This window comes from Mastigoproctus giganteus, chromosome 8 (assembly GCF_048544385.1).
Source record: "Mastigoproctus giganteus isolate SK-2022 chromosome 8, ASM4854438v1, whole genome shotgun sequence".
Lineage (NCBI taxonomy): Eukaryota > Metazoa > Arthropoda > Arachnida > Uropygi > Thelyphonidae > Mastigoproctus > Mastigoproctus giganteus.
Window position 1 is genome coordinate 222,810,253 of NC_143582.1, and position 16,121 is coordinate 222,826,373.

General features: G+C 34.9%; 1 protein-coding gene across 1 annotated transcript in view; it reads left to right on the forward strand.

Moving 5' to 3' along the window:
• RhoGAP68F (Rho GTPase activating protein at 68F) overlaps positions 1 to 16,121 on the forward strand; it is a 132,491-nt gene that overhangs the window by 69,779 nt on the left and 46,591 nt on the right. The window contains exons 4-5 of the mRNA XM_090380518.1: positions 7,756 to 7,843; positions 9,707 to 9,838. Coding sequence (XP_090236644.1) covers positions 7,756 to 7,843; positions 9,707 to 9,838 — 220 coding nt within the window. The remainder of the gene's footprint in view (positions 1 to 7,755; positions 7,844 to 9,706; positions 9,839 to 16,121) is intronic.

The following is a 16,121-nucleotide window of genomic DNA, read 5'->3' on the forward strand; positions in this document are numbered from 1 at the left end:
TACCGCCTTCCGGTATCTGGAGTTGTGTATGTCCATCCAAGATAATGCTTCCCCAGACGAGAACATCTTGACCGCCTTATCGATTCCTTTCAGTGATGTTTGCAGGGTGATACCGTGTGCCAACCTCTGATTAGCTGACATCCAGAATCGCTGCTGAGACTGAATCTACTCTCATCAGTAAAGAGTACCTTAAGTAAAGATTTTGTGATTATAACCTTTAGGAATAGCGTTAGTCCTTAAGTTTTGCACACCAGTGTATTTTTCTATACATGAAACTTCTTACTGGTACATATATCTACAATGTCCAGGGCCATTACTAGCATGGATGGGAAATGTGTTCCTGGATAACCTGAGCACTAATTTTATATTCTTCCTTTGTATGCTTTTCAATTTACTCCAACCAAATTTTTCCCACACTCGGTGCTGTTAGTTTATACGAGGAGGGCCTATTTCTATCCTAATTTCTTACCTAATTTCACCTCCTGTTAGCTAAACTGCCTTTGACCACAAAACACAATTCGTACCCAAAATGAATGAATGAATGAAAAAAAAAAAAAAAAAAAATATATATATATATATATACACCTAATTCTGTTTTTGCACGAACTTTTTTTACACGAATTTGATTTAACACGAATTCAGAATAAAAATTTCATTCTCTTTTTACGCAAGTCATTTTGATTTAACACGATTTCAATTAATTTTTTTTGCCTAAATTCTAAGAAAATTTTTTTTTTAATTTGTGGCATATTAGTATTATTTCTATTTTACATGCACCAATAGATTGGATAACAGCTAGTGTGTGCGTTTTGAAACGCGTGCTTTTGTTTACCAATGTGTACGTCTAGATATCTATGAATCGTCAACGTTTTTATTGAATTTGGTGCACATCTACGGTATTTGTGCATTGTATCTTCGGAAGACATTTAGTAGTATGCTCTATTTCAAAGTGAAAGAATAGTGAAATTTTTGCACATAAAAATTTATTAATTTTGCCGATAGTCAATAAATTGTAAGTTTACAAATTTTTCATACTTTTTTTATTAATTATAACTGAGATATTTTTCGGTAGCCCTTATATAATGTCGAATAATTGGCCTATTACCAAAATGAAAAGGAAAGCGATTTCTTTGGAACTTAAAATTCAAATTTTAGATCGTCTTGCAACTGGACAAGGGGCGACGTCTGTAGGAAAGCATTTTGGTGTACATGAAGCTACCGTAAGAACTATTAAGAAAAATGAAGCTGCATTAGGAAGTCGGTATGTTCTGGAACAAAAGTAAGTGTTAATTCATCATCATATACAAGAGATATTGTCAAGGAAAAAATGGAAAAGGCTCTGGTAATATGGATAGAAGACCAGTCACAAAAAAAAGTACCAGTAGATGGAAATGCCATCAAGCAAACAGCACTAAGAATTTACAGACAGATTAAAGAAAAGGAGCCAAGCACTTCATCTCAATTAAACAGAAAGTATGAATTTTCTGCGAGTACAGGTTGGATGACAGGGTTTCTTAAAAGGAATACTCTTCATAATATAAAAATTAAAGGTGAAACTGCATCTGCAGATGAATCGGCTGCTAAAGTATTCCTGCAGGAACTTTCAAAAATTATTGAAGATGGAGGATACACTCCTGATCAAGTGTGGAATGCAGATGAAACTGGTTTCTTCTGGAAACGAATGCCGAACAGAACGTATGTAGCCAAATCGCAGAAAACTGCTGGTGGTTTTATGGTAGCTAAGGATCATGTGACCTTATTATTTTCCTCTAACGCTTCAGGAGATCGTATGTTGAAACCACTGCTGGTAAATCGAGCCGTAAACCCACGTTCAATGAAAGATGTAGATATCAATAAACTGCCTGTTCACTGGATGACAAACAAGAAGGCCTGGGTGACTACTGCTATCTTTATAGAATGGTTCAACAAATGTTTCGTCCCAGAAGTCAGACGTCATATGAATTTGAAAGGTCTCGAATTTAAAGTTCTTCTGATTCTTGATAATGCTTCCAGCCATCCTGTCTTGGAACACCCAACGTACAAATTTTATTTCTGCCACCTAATACTACATCTTTGATACAACCGGTAGACCAAGGTATAATTGCGACAATTAAAACATACTACGTAAAACGAACATTCCAACACGTTTTGGACAAACTGAATGATGAAACACTAACAGTCATTGATGTGTGGAAGAAATTCTCAATTATGGATTGTATCGGCGCCTCCGTAGCCAGGTGGGAAGGAGCAGCAGTGCGTAGCACACGCTTCTTGATTAGACCGGGGTTCGAGCCCGTCACCACCAAATACGGAGGATGCGGAAAGGTCAAGGAATGACCACAGCATATTCCGGAGCAATATGGCCTTAGTTGCTAATGCTCCTAAAAACCAACCAAACAATATGGATTGTATCAATCAAGTTGGATTAGCGTTAACTGAATTAAAACCAGCAACTTTAAATGCGTGTTGGAAAGCGGTTTGGCCACAGTGTGTAAAAAGCAAAGATCCCATCATCCTTAATACGACCGCATTTCCCAACATCATTACAATGACACACAAAATTGGTGGAGAAAGATTCGATGATCTATCGTTTGAAGATATTGATGAATTGTTAACCGACAAAGCCCTAAGCGAAGATGAAATATTAGAGATTGTCCTTGGGATTCCTTATCCCACAGAACGTAGTGATAATGAAGAAAATGATCCTGTTCTAAATGTAGATTTAATAAAAGATGGTCTGGAACTGGCCAGAAAATTAGGTAATCATTTTGTCAAACATGACCCTAATGAGGAACGCGCTGAGAAGTTTCAACTTGAACTGAAATTGTTGACAGCCTCTTACAGAGAATTATATAACGGCCTAACCAAAATACGAACACAACGATTAATAACTGAATTCGTTCGTAAAACCGGTGAAACATCAGCACCAGAGGAGACTCGTGCTGATTTTGCTCAAGAGATCACAGAAAGAATGTCATTAATAGAGGAAGAAGACGATGTCCACAACATTTCTAGTGATAGCAGTGATATTCCAGTCGTACGCAAACGTGTGCGCCATTTATTATCAGAAAGTGAAAATGAATAAAATTTTGTTATGTGTAAAACAGATTTTTTTGTTCATGAAGAATTCATTTCATATGCATACAAATTTACTTTAATACATTTTCATTACATATTATTACATGTGTATTTTGTTGAAATAAAATAATAAGCTTAAAAAGAATATTTTTATGTGTTTTTTTTTAAATTATTTTTACTGATTTTTTAGATCCGGAACCAATCTTCTTTTCTTCCCTAAATACAATGTATTTTTTTACACGAATTTTTTTTACACGTATTTTTCAGGAACGTATCTATCGTGTAAAAACAGAATTAGGTGTATATAAAACCTAAATTTTTTTTGTAATTATAATACCAACTGGATAAATTGGAGAATTTAGAATATAAGTATTAGGGGTGAAAACTATACACATTAGGTCAAAAGGGCCAAGTATTTTGGTAACCTAAGTTGGACTTCTTTGTTGTACCCTATAAATAAACACATAGGATATGTGTTTAATAGCATATGATAATAACATATCGTAACACATAGGATATGATAATAAAATAAAATAGTAAAAATTAAAATGATATAGATAATTATAGATATATAGATACATTGAATATATTTTTATTATTCGTAATAATTACATTGAATATATATATATATAGGCAGGAATGTCATTGATTTTGATCTTAAACCAAAACTTAACTGAAATACTGAGATAGATGACTGTTTCTCAACAGAAGATTTTTGTTCTTGGGAGTTCTGTATGTTTATTAAGTACAGTAAAGTGTCAATAATCCGAAGTAATTGGGGCCGGGGGTAGTTAGGACTTCCAATTTTTTCGAATTCATCAAAAATACTATTCTGGAGGCTTAAAAAAAAAAAAAACATTTAGTAAGTTTAGAAATAAAATCACTAAGTTGTACTTACATACTTTTATTGATAGGTAACAAAACAAATGGAACTTTCAGCCACAATATCACATATAGTCTTTAATGGAAATAATTGCTTATTTTTTGCTGCACCATTTTTGAACTTTGTTTCTTTGCTCCCTCACTCTCTTCAGCAAAAGTAATTGAGTTGGACAGCATTCAGTTTGTTGCTTGCACCAAGCCATCACAGTCTCTAGTGCGGCGAATGCCTCAGCATACACAGATCCATTATTGATGTCATCTTCATCTGTATCATTTTTCAGGAGCTCCAGTTTCTTTTACATTCGCATTTTCATTTCAAACAGGAAACCCTGTAGAATCAATATCATTTTCCATCTACACCCTTGCTGCATCACCTTCATCACAATCTTCAAATCCAGGAATTGACTGAAACAAGTTGATCATCCAGTTGTTGTCAGGGAAACGGGAATGGGGAATATATTGTGCAAAAAGGATAGGTGGAACAGGACCAGGGTATGTCTGCCAGGGGCAAAGGTTGATGACTTTGTAGACCAGATATCATCTTTTAAGGGCACAAAAGGTGATATTGTTGTACACGTTGGCACTAATGATATTAAGAGTAGGAGACTGGCAGAATTACTTAACAAGTAGAGGTCAAAGTTGAATAAAAAGCTGAGTTAGGGTTGAATTTGAAAGTGTTTGCAATTCTGCCCAGACACGATAGGAGGGAATATATGAAGAGAGCCTTGTCGATCAATTTGGCCCTGGAGAGATTGTGCATGGCTCAAGGGGAAGAATTTTTCTCAGCCAAGTCTGTGCTTGTTAACAGGAGAGACTGCTTCTACAGGGATGGGATACGCTTAAATAGAAAGTGCAATAATATTTACTGATGCTTTCGAGGCAGTGTTAGGTGGGTCGGAAAACTGCTAGCTTGGGGGGGATACAAGGACTAATAGATTAACAGTAGCCACTAGCAGAGGAGAAAGTGATATTCCACTGCTTCTATTGGAATGAGCAGCAGCCTGGAAAACAAGGTGTGAGGGATTTCAGAGACTGCTGGGAGTCATTTCAGAACAAGTAAATACATGGGCTGTGTTAGGGTAGCTAAGAATAGGAACAGTTGCATGTATACTTGTGTGTACACCAATGCTAGGAGTTTGGTAAATAAATTTGATGAATTTGAGGTGTTGGTCAAAACATCAAAGGCAGATACTGTTCGGGTATGTGGAAGATGTGGTGTGTCACAGATATAAGGAATGCAGAAATGAAATTTGGGAAGTACAATGTGTACAAAAAGGAAGACAGGAAGGTAAGGGAGGAGGGGTTATGCTATTAGTTAAACACAAAATCCAAGGAAGTACAGTTAATCGACTTGGGTGGACAGAGTAGTGTCGAGTCAGTTTAGTGTGACATAAGCATTGGGAAAGCAAAATTGAGAGTAGGAGTGTGTTATAGGCCTAATGACTCTGATGAGTATAAAAAACAACTGTACAGAGAAATAGAGTGGTCCAGCAAATCAGATTCTTATAATTAGGGATTTTAATTTCCCAGATATTGACTGGAATTTGTGGGTTGGTTACTCACACACCAGCAAGACTTTTGTGGATTTATTGGACGATTGTTTTCTATAGCAGCATGTTCGGGAAGCAACAAGAGGGGGTAATACTCTTGATATGGATATCAAGATTCTTCATGCATTAAGAATCTGCAGATACAGAAGCTTATGATAGATATATGCTGGTCTGTAACCAAGTCACAAAGGAGGTTAGGCAGGCAAAGGCAGATTACAAATTAACAGAACAGGTTATTTAAACTTTTGTTCCTGGTAAAATAATGACGTCACTGGTTAAAGATGCATTGCAGGATCATCTAGACAAGACTGCAGCAATAATTCACACACAGCATTGGTTTGTTAAGGGAAAATCTTGTCTGACAGATATGATAGGATATTATGATGTGGTTACAAAGGAACTGGATGCAAAAAATAATTTTGATATATATTGGATTTCAGGAAAGCTTTTCACACAGTTGTGCGTGGAAGACTACTGTACAAATTGGAGCAGAATGGTATTAAGGGTAAATTGCTGCAATGGATAAAAGGATGATTGAGTGGGAGAAGACAGAGGGTTGTAATCAATTCGTGCTTCTCTTCTTGGACTAATGTTATTAGTGGAGTCCCACAGGGTTCTGTGTTGGGTCCATTGTTGTTTTGTATATTTATCAATGATATTGATGAAGGTATATATCAGGCTGTGTCGAAGTTTGATGATACAAAGGCTGGCAGGGTTGTTAATGACAGTATTGGCAGTGTGCTAATGCAACAGGATCTAGCAAATTTGGGCAGATGGGCTGAGAAGTGGCAACTGAAGTTTAACCTTGACAAATGCAAAGTACTGCATATGGGTAGAAGTAACCCCAGAGAAACATACCAACTGTGTGGTACTACATTTAAGGTGGTAGAAAATGAAAAAGACCTGGGAGTAATTGTGCAGTCAGATATGAAGTTTTCTGAGCAATGCAGACAGGCTGCCAGGGCAGGTCATGGGGTTTTGTGAATGATATACAGGAATTTTACCAGCAAGGAAAAGGTGATTGTCCCTTTGTATAAGGCAATGGTCAGGCCATGCCTTGAGTACTGCATACAGGTCTGGAGGCCTCATTTTAGGAAGGATATAGATTTGCTTGAGCATGTACAGAGAAGGGCAACAAGATTGGTGAGTGGAATGAAGGGATCTTCTTACCAAGAGAGGTTTATATTCTGCAAATTGCAGCGGCTGGAGACTAGGCACCTGCGAGGTGATCTGATTGAGGTGAATAAGGCATTGAATGGGGTGAACACGCTGAATTCTGATGGGATTCTTCCACTTGTTCAGACTACGAACCTAAGGGGGCATAATATAAATTTTTAGTAGTTTACATCAACCTTGCGTTGAAATAATAAAACAAAAAACAAAATTAATAGTTTAATAACTGGTATTACTAATTTACAATAAAAAGCATATGAAAAGAAAAAGAATACCATAAAATACAATAAAATATACAGAATTAAAAGCACTAAAATCTGAAGCTTTCGAAGACTCTGTCTTCTTTCTCAACAGTACGCTTTATTTTTGCTGTGCAATCTTAAATACCTGCAGGTTCACGGCACATGTCACGTGATTCAATGACACATGCATTGTTCTCATGTGTAATGGAACCGGAAGTGGCTCGGGAGTGCGTCAGGTGAAATCGTTCATCCCCTCCAAGAAAGGAGGGGGGGGATGAATGATTTCACCTACTGTAGCTGCAAAAATAATTAGAGTATTTGCATTTCTTAAGTGGATCTGTCAGCCTTTGCTCTACATCCTTTGGTAGAAATATTTATATTTTTGCAAATTAACTTTTATAAAACTGCCTTATAATTTAATTTTAATTTATAAGCCTTATTATATTCAACTTATAAGTTGAATCGAATTTCAACCTAGTTTTACATTCATATGGTCAGCCTTGTTAAGGCAAGCTAAGATAGAACCTTAAATATTTTAAATAGCTTAATTATTTTATGTTGTAGATCTTATTTTATATAAATCTATAAAATAAAATTATTTTAATTTATAGATCAAATATTCTATATTGCTATAGAATTATAATGATTATGACCCTCCTTGTATACATGAGATTATTTTTTGCATATGATGAAGATTTTTATTTTTAGTACAGATTTGTACCACTAACTATTTTATTGAGGAATTATATAACATTTGAATAAGTGTGGCAATTTCTATATGTACTAAAAAAAAAACATTTCATTTAATATTCAATTTTTATTTGACACAGGTGATGATTCATATGGTAGAAATGTTATAGTCGTATCAGCATGTCGATTGCCCTCCAATAAAGAGTTCAGTCATGCCAGGTTTCTGAGGTTTGTGTTTAATCTTCAGCTGTTCATGTAATGCAACTGAATATTAAGAATTGTAAATATGTTAATTTTCTAAATTGAATCAGTGAGAAAGAGAAAGAAATAGATTTGTATTACAAGAACAATCTGTATCACAAGATGCAAAACCTGCATCACTTTTGATGCAGGAGGGACAGTTGCATGTAGAGAGAGTTTTGACATTAACGCTTGTTTGTTTAATTTCTAAAGAGAGCATTGATCCATTGTAATGTGTTCAATGAAGGATATAGTTATATGCAGATAGACTATAATCAGAATGAACAACACTTCATTGTGTAGAGATAATAAATCATATGCTTAACATGTTCACTGCTTCCTGAATGCAAATATGCAGTTTTGGAATTTAATCCACTTGGAGGTGGAACCATTCTACTTTTAGAACTTTTTCTTCCAATTTGACAGAAGAATATTTTGTCAAGTAACTTTCACTGGAGGCTGATTAATTCAGTCATAGTGAGAAGAAAGCTCAAAACTGTTCTTCCCTTTCTAAACCAGATTGACTCAGTCCCGGGTTGAAACTGTCATCTGAAAAGCCAGCAGTGAAAGTGTTAACTTTAAGCTTCTGTACAGTCTGATTCAAAAATAGACATACTTCATCAGCTGTTTGAGAAGATTAGAAGATTTTAGTTACATTACTTTTTAGGAACATTGCAAGATAAAGGTTGTTGTCCAAATAATACATTTGTCAATAACCTTTTACTTGCAGTATTCCTTATCAGTCATTGTTGTGCATGTGCTCCACAGTTCCATGAGGGATATAAATATCTATTAGCAAATTTATTTATATGTTATCATGTAATTTCAAATTTTTGAAGTAATCTAACTGTAAATATTGTAGTTTTAATATATCAGCCTGGTTATACTGGCAACTAGGATAAGTTTATTGCTATCTGAGATTTGTGGTTTTCAAAAAAAATTACTGACAGCACATGTGCATCGTTTTCTATTACATACTAGCCAAAACTGCTATAGAAGCATGTTAAAACGTCCTTTTGGAGAGAAAACAGTGAGTAGAACTAAAATAGTTGAATAAATTTTTAAATAAATGTTTTTACCTTTAAATAAAACTCTGTCTAGCAATTTTTTTTTTTTATAAATTGTTTGCATAATTTTTGTTTAAAAAACATTGCAATTCATGTTTAGCAGTTAATTTATTTAACCATAAAACTTATTTTTTTACAAGTAAAACTTTCTCATTTATATCCATATCTTCATTTCAGTTTTTATTCTTAAAAGAATTTTAAAAAACATGTTCATTAAAAATAACAGGGTTTAATAGAAGTCGGTCACTTGATACTGAAGCGACTGACTTCTGAAACTCTCATAAGAGTATAAATACCTTTTGTTATTTTTACTTTCATATGAATACCAAGGGTATTTATGAGTCTCATTTAATGCATAATTTTGTAATTAAAAATTAGTTTAAATTCCAGTTACTATCATAAACTTGGTTCCTTTTCAAGTGTTTTCAAAGGATATATGATTTGTCTTTGTAGATATAAAATCTGATGAGATTGTGGACAAACATATCGCAACAGTTGTTTTGATAATATATAATAAATTGTAATTTAACTAGTACCCCTTGATTCTGTCTTCATAATTTTCTCATCCAGATTAAACAGTGTTTCCACATTTTTGATATTTCTTTACTATATTTAATTTTTCTTTTTTTGTACATTATGCTTTCCTAAAGATGTGAGAAAAGTGTGAATTTTCCAGAATTCTTATTTTTATACTGTAAATAAAATTTTATATGATCATTATTTTTTTCATAATTTCATATTTTGATTTTTTCTATGCCATAATTATTATTTATTTTTTTTTTAGGTATTTAATGCATACATTAGACCAGTTTGTAGAAAGTGACTACACCTTAGTTTATTTCCATCATGGTTTGAACAGAAAAAATAAGCCCTCTGTTAGTTGGCTTTGGGAGACATATAAAACTTTTGACAGGAAGTAAGTGTTATCAAGTAATCTTAATATAGACAATGTTATTATCAGTGTATTAGGTAGGGGAGCTGAACTGTCAGGTGTAATTACCATGAAAGAATTGAGAGCACCTGTATGCCAAAAAACAGATTACCTGAAATAAAATGTAATTAACATAAGCATAATTAATGTAATTACCTAAAGCTGTGGGTCCTAGGACTTTAACTACTTCTTTGGGGGGTCAGCAGCGAAAATTGTAGGAGCCACTGCAATAAGCCAGGTCTTTGTTTCTGTTATGACATATACATCATAGCTGACCCAACAGAGACCAAAAAGAAGAATTAAAGAATAAAAAATAAATAAAATTTAAAGAATATAAAATAAAAATAATAAATAAAATGACGTTAAGCCAAAAAGCTAAGATCATGCCAATAGAATCCTGTGAAAAATGAAAGAATTCTAGAATATGAAAGAAATCTAAGAGAGCAAAACAAGAAAACTTACTGTGTGTAGACCGGAAAAAGTTGAATGTCATCGGAGACTAAAGGAGAAAGCCGAAAGGTCACGTGTGGTGTATATATGTCAGTTGAAGTAGCCCCAGGTAGGGGGGAAGGTGTGAAATCGTCAACGTGAACTGTACCCATTGTGTGACGGGGGAGTAAACGATTAAACAGATGGGGCAAAAAGCCAGCGGAGGGAGAAACAAAAACTAACAAAGTAGTGTAGAAAAGACATTAAACTTTGTTATAGAAGAAACAAGTAGTGATAGTAGAGAAATAGCATCTCGATACTGTTTTCAGCCAGCCTAATTGCGCACGAGAAATAAGATGTAGTAAATAAGGACAGCAGAAAGTTATTGAAAGGGAGGTGAATAATGTAGTTCTTGGGCTGTCCGGGGTTGCAAACCCATATCACAGTTGGTCCCTGGACGGTAATTTGAGCTTTAATTTGAACTGTATTTTCTAAATCATTTAATAATGTTTCTCCAACAGTACTCTATTCTCAGTTTTGCATGTTAAATTCTTCGCCCTACTGATTTGCCACGCTAACTGGTATACTTTCATTTCTTTTTATTGAAACATAATATTACAGTTATATCTCAAGTTTCTAGAAGAACAACTTCAATGAAATTTTTATATGAATATTTTTAAATGGCTAGAAAACAATTTTATATTAGCATTTTAAATTGGAGTTTTTTTTTTTTTTTTTGGCATTAAAAACATGAATTGTTACATCTTATAGAGCAACCTTTAGTTGCTCTATAAGATGTGAAGAAAAGTTTCTGAACTGATACATGATGGCACTACTGTATTTAGACTGGAGTTTGGGGTTTTCAAATTGTCTAACTCATTGAAGTGAGTGAGAAGATTCATCTGTTAGTTGTAAAAGAATGCAGTCTGTTTAATCATTTTTAATTTACTTCAGATCTATTGGATGTGTCATTTGGAAATGATGTATCATTAGTAAGGATGAGTTTAGTGCTATCTGAGATTTGTGGTTTTCAAAAAAATTATTGACAGCACATGTGCATCATGTTCTATTTCGTACTAGGCAAAACTGCTATAGAAGCATGTTTAAACTTGCTTTTGGAGAGAAAACAGTGAGTAGAACTAAAATAGTTGTATAAATTTTTAAAGCTGAATATAAAAATGACTCCTTAAATATTCCATGTGATGCTGATGGTGTCACATGGATAGCATTACAAGTATTCACTGAAGAAGTGGTACAGGAAATACCATGAAATAGCTGAGAATAATCTGTAATTCTTTAAGAAATTAAAATCAGATTACACTCCATGCAGGTTTAAGTGCTCATTATTTCACAAATTTCCAGAAATGACTTCTGTTGACAGTGCTCAGTGTTCAGCGTATCCATCCTCAAGCAGAGCAGATAGAAATGATACAAATTAAAGTTTTTGTTTGCAAAAACAGGCACCCACTTCATTATCTGTGATTCAGCTAATAAAGTAGAATCCCATTTGTAACATGCTAAAGCATTGCACAAAATTTGAACAGAAAATTGGTTGCTGCCAAATTCGTGCATCTGTTGCTGATTAAAAAGCAAAATGAAGTCAGTGTGTGCTAGTACCCTCAGGAAACACTTGAGAGAGAGAGAGACTCAGTTGCTTTTTAAGGTCATAACAGGTGATGACAAATACATGCCTGCCAACTTTTCTGATTTAGTTAGTTTTCCAATAATCTGGTGCCTCCTTTGGTTTCCAGTAAGTATAGATTTCTTCTAATTTCTAGTCAGATTTGTTATATTTAAAATATGCAGATATATATATATTTTTTTCTTTTATGGTCCTACTGAATTTAGTGATGTGTGCTTAAAATCCAGTGTTAAGTGATTCTGTTCACGTTTAACTTAAGTTGAACAACCACATATTGTGTACATTTAATAAATTAAATGTTGATGAAGAAATATATTAGATGAAAAAATATATCATGACTTCATGTATCATGTTTGACAGATATATTTACAAATCATCTTTTTTTTTTTTTTTTTAATGCTTGTTACTATTTATTTATTTTTTTGTAAGTAGCATTAATGACTTAGGCAGAGTTTAATGCACCATTATCATCTTCAAATTTGTTGAGTGATGTGACTGCTGTGGTAGTCAATTTACATAACTTAGTATGGTGCACTATAGTCAACTATGTAATTGAACAGAATGAAATATAATAATAAAAATAAACAAACAAAGTGAAGAACTTTAAAACACAGTATTGTATTCATGATGATGTGCATAATTGCCTGTTGTAGTGTATGATAAGAATTAATTAGTTATTGATTTGGAAGAAAAGTCTGGGGGGGGGGGATACTATTTGGACAGTGCCATCACACATTTCTAGAACATTCTGGCCAGAGCTGGATCTCTATTAAGTCTTTCATTTTTTGAATCCTAAAAGTTGACAGGTATGAACATGGATTTATGGGTATAACTCTTGCTTTGTTTCTTGCTATATGGGATAACATTGAAAGAAGAAACAATGGAACAGTCTAAATAATGTTAAGAAGTTACCAGTTTGATTAAAAGCTAAATTGTGCTAAATGCCATTAGCTTTGTCTCGTTCTGTTTCTCTCTCTCTCTCTTTCAAAATTCATAAATGGGCAGCATTTTAGGTTGTTGGTGAAACACTTTTGTGGATCACGCAAAATACATCTGATCACCACTGGTTTCCAACCTTTAATTTAAATGATTCCTGTAAAAGAAAACTAAACCATATTTTATGAAGATAAAATATTCCAAAATTAACAAAGAAAGAAGCCAATAGCCTCTTTGTCCTGGCATCCAATTTATTACATGATGGAACAGTTTACATGTTATTCTGTAACTGTTGATGAACTAAGCTGATTTACTGATATACCTGCTAGATGGAACTCTTGATTGACTTCAGGGATGTAAAATTTAGGAGGAAGGGAGTGATCTTTGGAGTTAATAGCAGCTCTATCTGTGAAACAATTTTCTTTGGGTGATTTTAGGTTGTTTAAGGGAGGAGAGAGAGAGAGAGAGAGAGAGAGAGAGAGAGATATGAGACAAGCTGCCTTAAGATGGAAGTATGATTGCTGTGCCTCCATCATTGAAGAGTTGGCCCTGAATTTTGGGATTGAAACCTTTCTTTTACTCCTGTTCACATCTCTGATAGGATCATTTTTGAATGGAATATAGTTCACCAACAATGACAATATTTCACTTTCCATGGTTCTGCATGATCTTCTGGCACCACGTCTTTTTGTTGGCATATTCTGTCAAAGAGTGTAATTCACACACTCTTCGGCTCTTATTTCAGTTTTCTTTAACATGTGCTTGCTCTGCATAATATCGTCCTCAGTTGCAATCAGGTTCGTGAACATCTCTCAAATTGGGGAGGGGCTATCAGTGAAATTTAATAATTGCAGATACTTTTTTGTTTCCTAAAAGAAAAAAAAAAATGTTTTAACATTGTCTTATCTATTCTGTTAATATTATCATATACCTTGATGGTAGGAGAAAAGGAGAGATGAGGTAAATCTGAAAAAATTGAATTATTTTGTGTGTGTGAGGAGAAATTAGTAAGGTTATTAGTAGTGCACTTAATGATCCTGTCAATGAATCTTGTTTTTTAATGAGGGATCATTTTGACAAGTTCACATATGAAGAACTTGCTAGCATTAGCATTAGTAGAGGCATATGATGCAAGAAAGCAAGCTTGTGCAGCATCAGCCAAAAAAAAAAAACCAAAAAAAAAAAACCACTCCCATTTCCCCCTCCGTTCGTTCAAAATACCTGTCCAGCTGAGCCTTAAATTTATTTAGGTTATCAACTTCCACAACAAGGGATGGAAGTCTGTTCCACCAATCAACTACCCACTGGCTAAAGGCAAATTTCCACACATCTGTCCTACATCTGTCTTTCCTCAATTTGAATTTATGCCCTCTCAGGTGATTATTCTGAACAAGAGAAAGTATCCCATCAGCATTGAGCATACACAAACCATTCAAGGCTTTATACACCTCTATCAGATCACCTACATGGTGCCTAGTCTCCAGACACTGTAATTTGCAATACTTAAGCCGTTCCCAGATATTGACTGGAATTTGGGGGCTGGTCACTCACACACTAGCAAGGCTTTTGTAGATTTATTGGATGATTGTTTTCTACATCAGCATGTTCGGGAGGCAAATAGAGGAAGTAATACTCTTGATTTGATTATCAGCAGTGATTCTTCATGCATTAAGAATCTGCAGGTAAATGAACCACTAGGTGGAAGTGATCACAGTGTGCTGAAGTGGGATTTACTCAAAGAGGTAACTACCATTAGGGGTAAAGGGAAGGGTTATTACTTTTGTAAAGGCGACTACGATGGACTGAGACAGTATTTAAATTCTATACAGTGGGACCAACTGATGATGTTACCAACAGCAAATTCAAAATGGGAAGCATTCAAAGAACTTATCTTGGAAGCTACTAGGCTTTACATACCAACTAAGAAATATTGTTCAAGGTTTAAGCCTAAGTGAATGTCAGATAAACTAATGAGACATATGGCAGAGAAGAAAATTGCATGGGATACATACAAATTAACACGTGACACAGAAGCCTATGATAGATACAAGTTGATCTGTAACCAAGTTACAAAGGAGGTTAGGCAGGCGAAGGCAGATTACGAGAAATATTTGGCAAGGGATGCAAAGAAAAACAGCAAAGAGTTCTTTACTTATGTAAACTCTAGAAGGAAGGGGATGAATCAGATTGGTCCACTTGATATCGATGGGTCAACTGTTGATGATCCTGCTCAGGTAGCTAACAAACTAAATGAATATTTTGCATCGATATTTGCACATGAGGAGTTATTCAGCGAGGGGAATGCTAGAGGTGTATTCAACTCTAGCAGTAAGCTAGAGAATCTTGTAATAACTGAGAGTAAAGTGGAGGAGAAATTGTTGAAGATAAATACAAGAAAGGCACCTGGGGTGGATGGGATCTATCCAGTTATATTAAAGGAGGCAGCAAAGGAAGTAAGCAAACCCTTAGCCATAATTATGAGAGCTTCCTTGGACTCAGGGGAAGTACCCACGGACTGGAGATGTGCATATGTGACCCCAATTGACAAAGGAGGATCAAAGGGCGACACAAGTAATTATAGACCTGTTAGTTTAACTCCTGTTCCCGGATAATTAATGGAGGCACTGGTTAAAGAAGCACTGCAGGATCATCTAGACAAGACTTCAGTTATAGCTCAGACAGCATGGTTTTGTTAAGGGGAAGTCTTGCCTGACCAATTTGATTGGATACTATGATGCAGTCACAAAAGAACTGGATGCAGGGAATAACTTTGATATTATATACTTGGATCTTAGAAAGGCTTTTGATACTGTTGCACATGGAAGACTGCTGCACAAATTGGAGCAGTGTGGCATTGGAGGCAAATTGCTGCTATGGATAAAGGGGTGGTTGAGGGGGAGAAGACAGAGAGTGGTAATCAATGGACACTGCTCATTGTGGACTAATGTTATTAGTGGAGTCCCTCGGGGTTCAGTATTGGGTCCATTATTGTTTTCTGTATTTATAAATGATATTGATGATGGTATATCAAGCTTAATGTCCAAGTTTGCAGACGATACGAAGGTTGGCAGGGTTGTCAAGGACACTACTGACACTATGCTACTGCAACAGGATCTGGAAAGGTTGAGCAGATGGGCTGAGAGGTGGCAAATGAAGTTTAACATTGACAAATGTAAAGTGCTACACATGGGAAACAGCAACCCCAGAGCAACATATCAACTCTGTGGTACTACACTGACAGTGGTAGAGAATGAAAGGGAC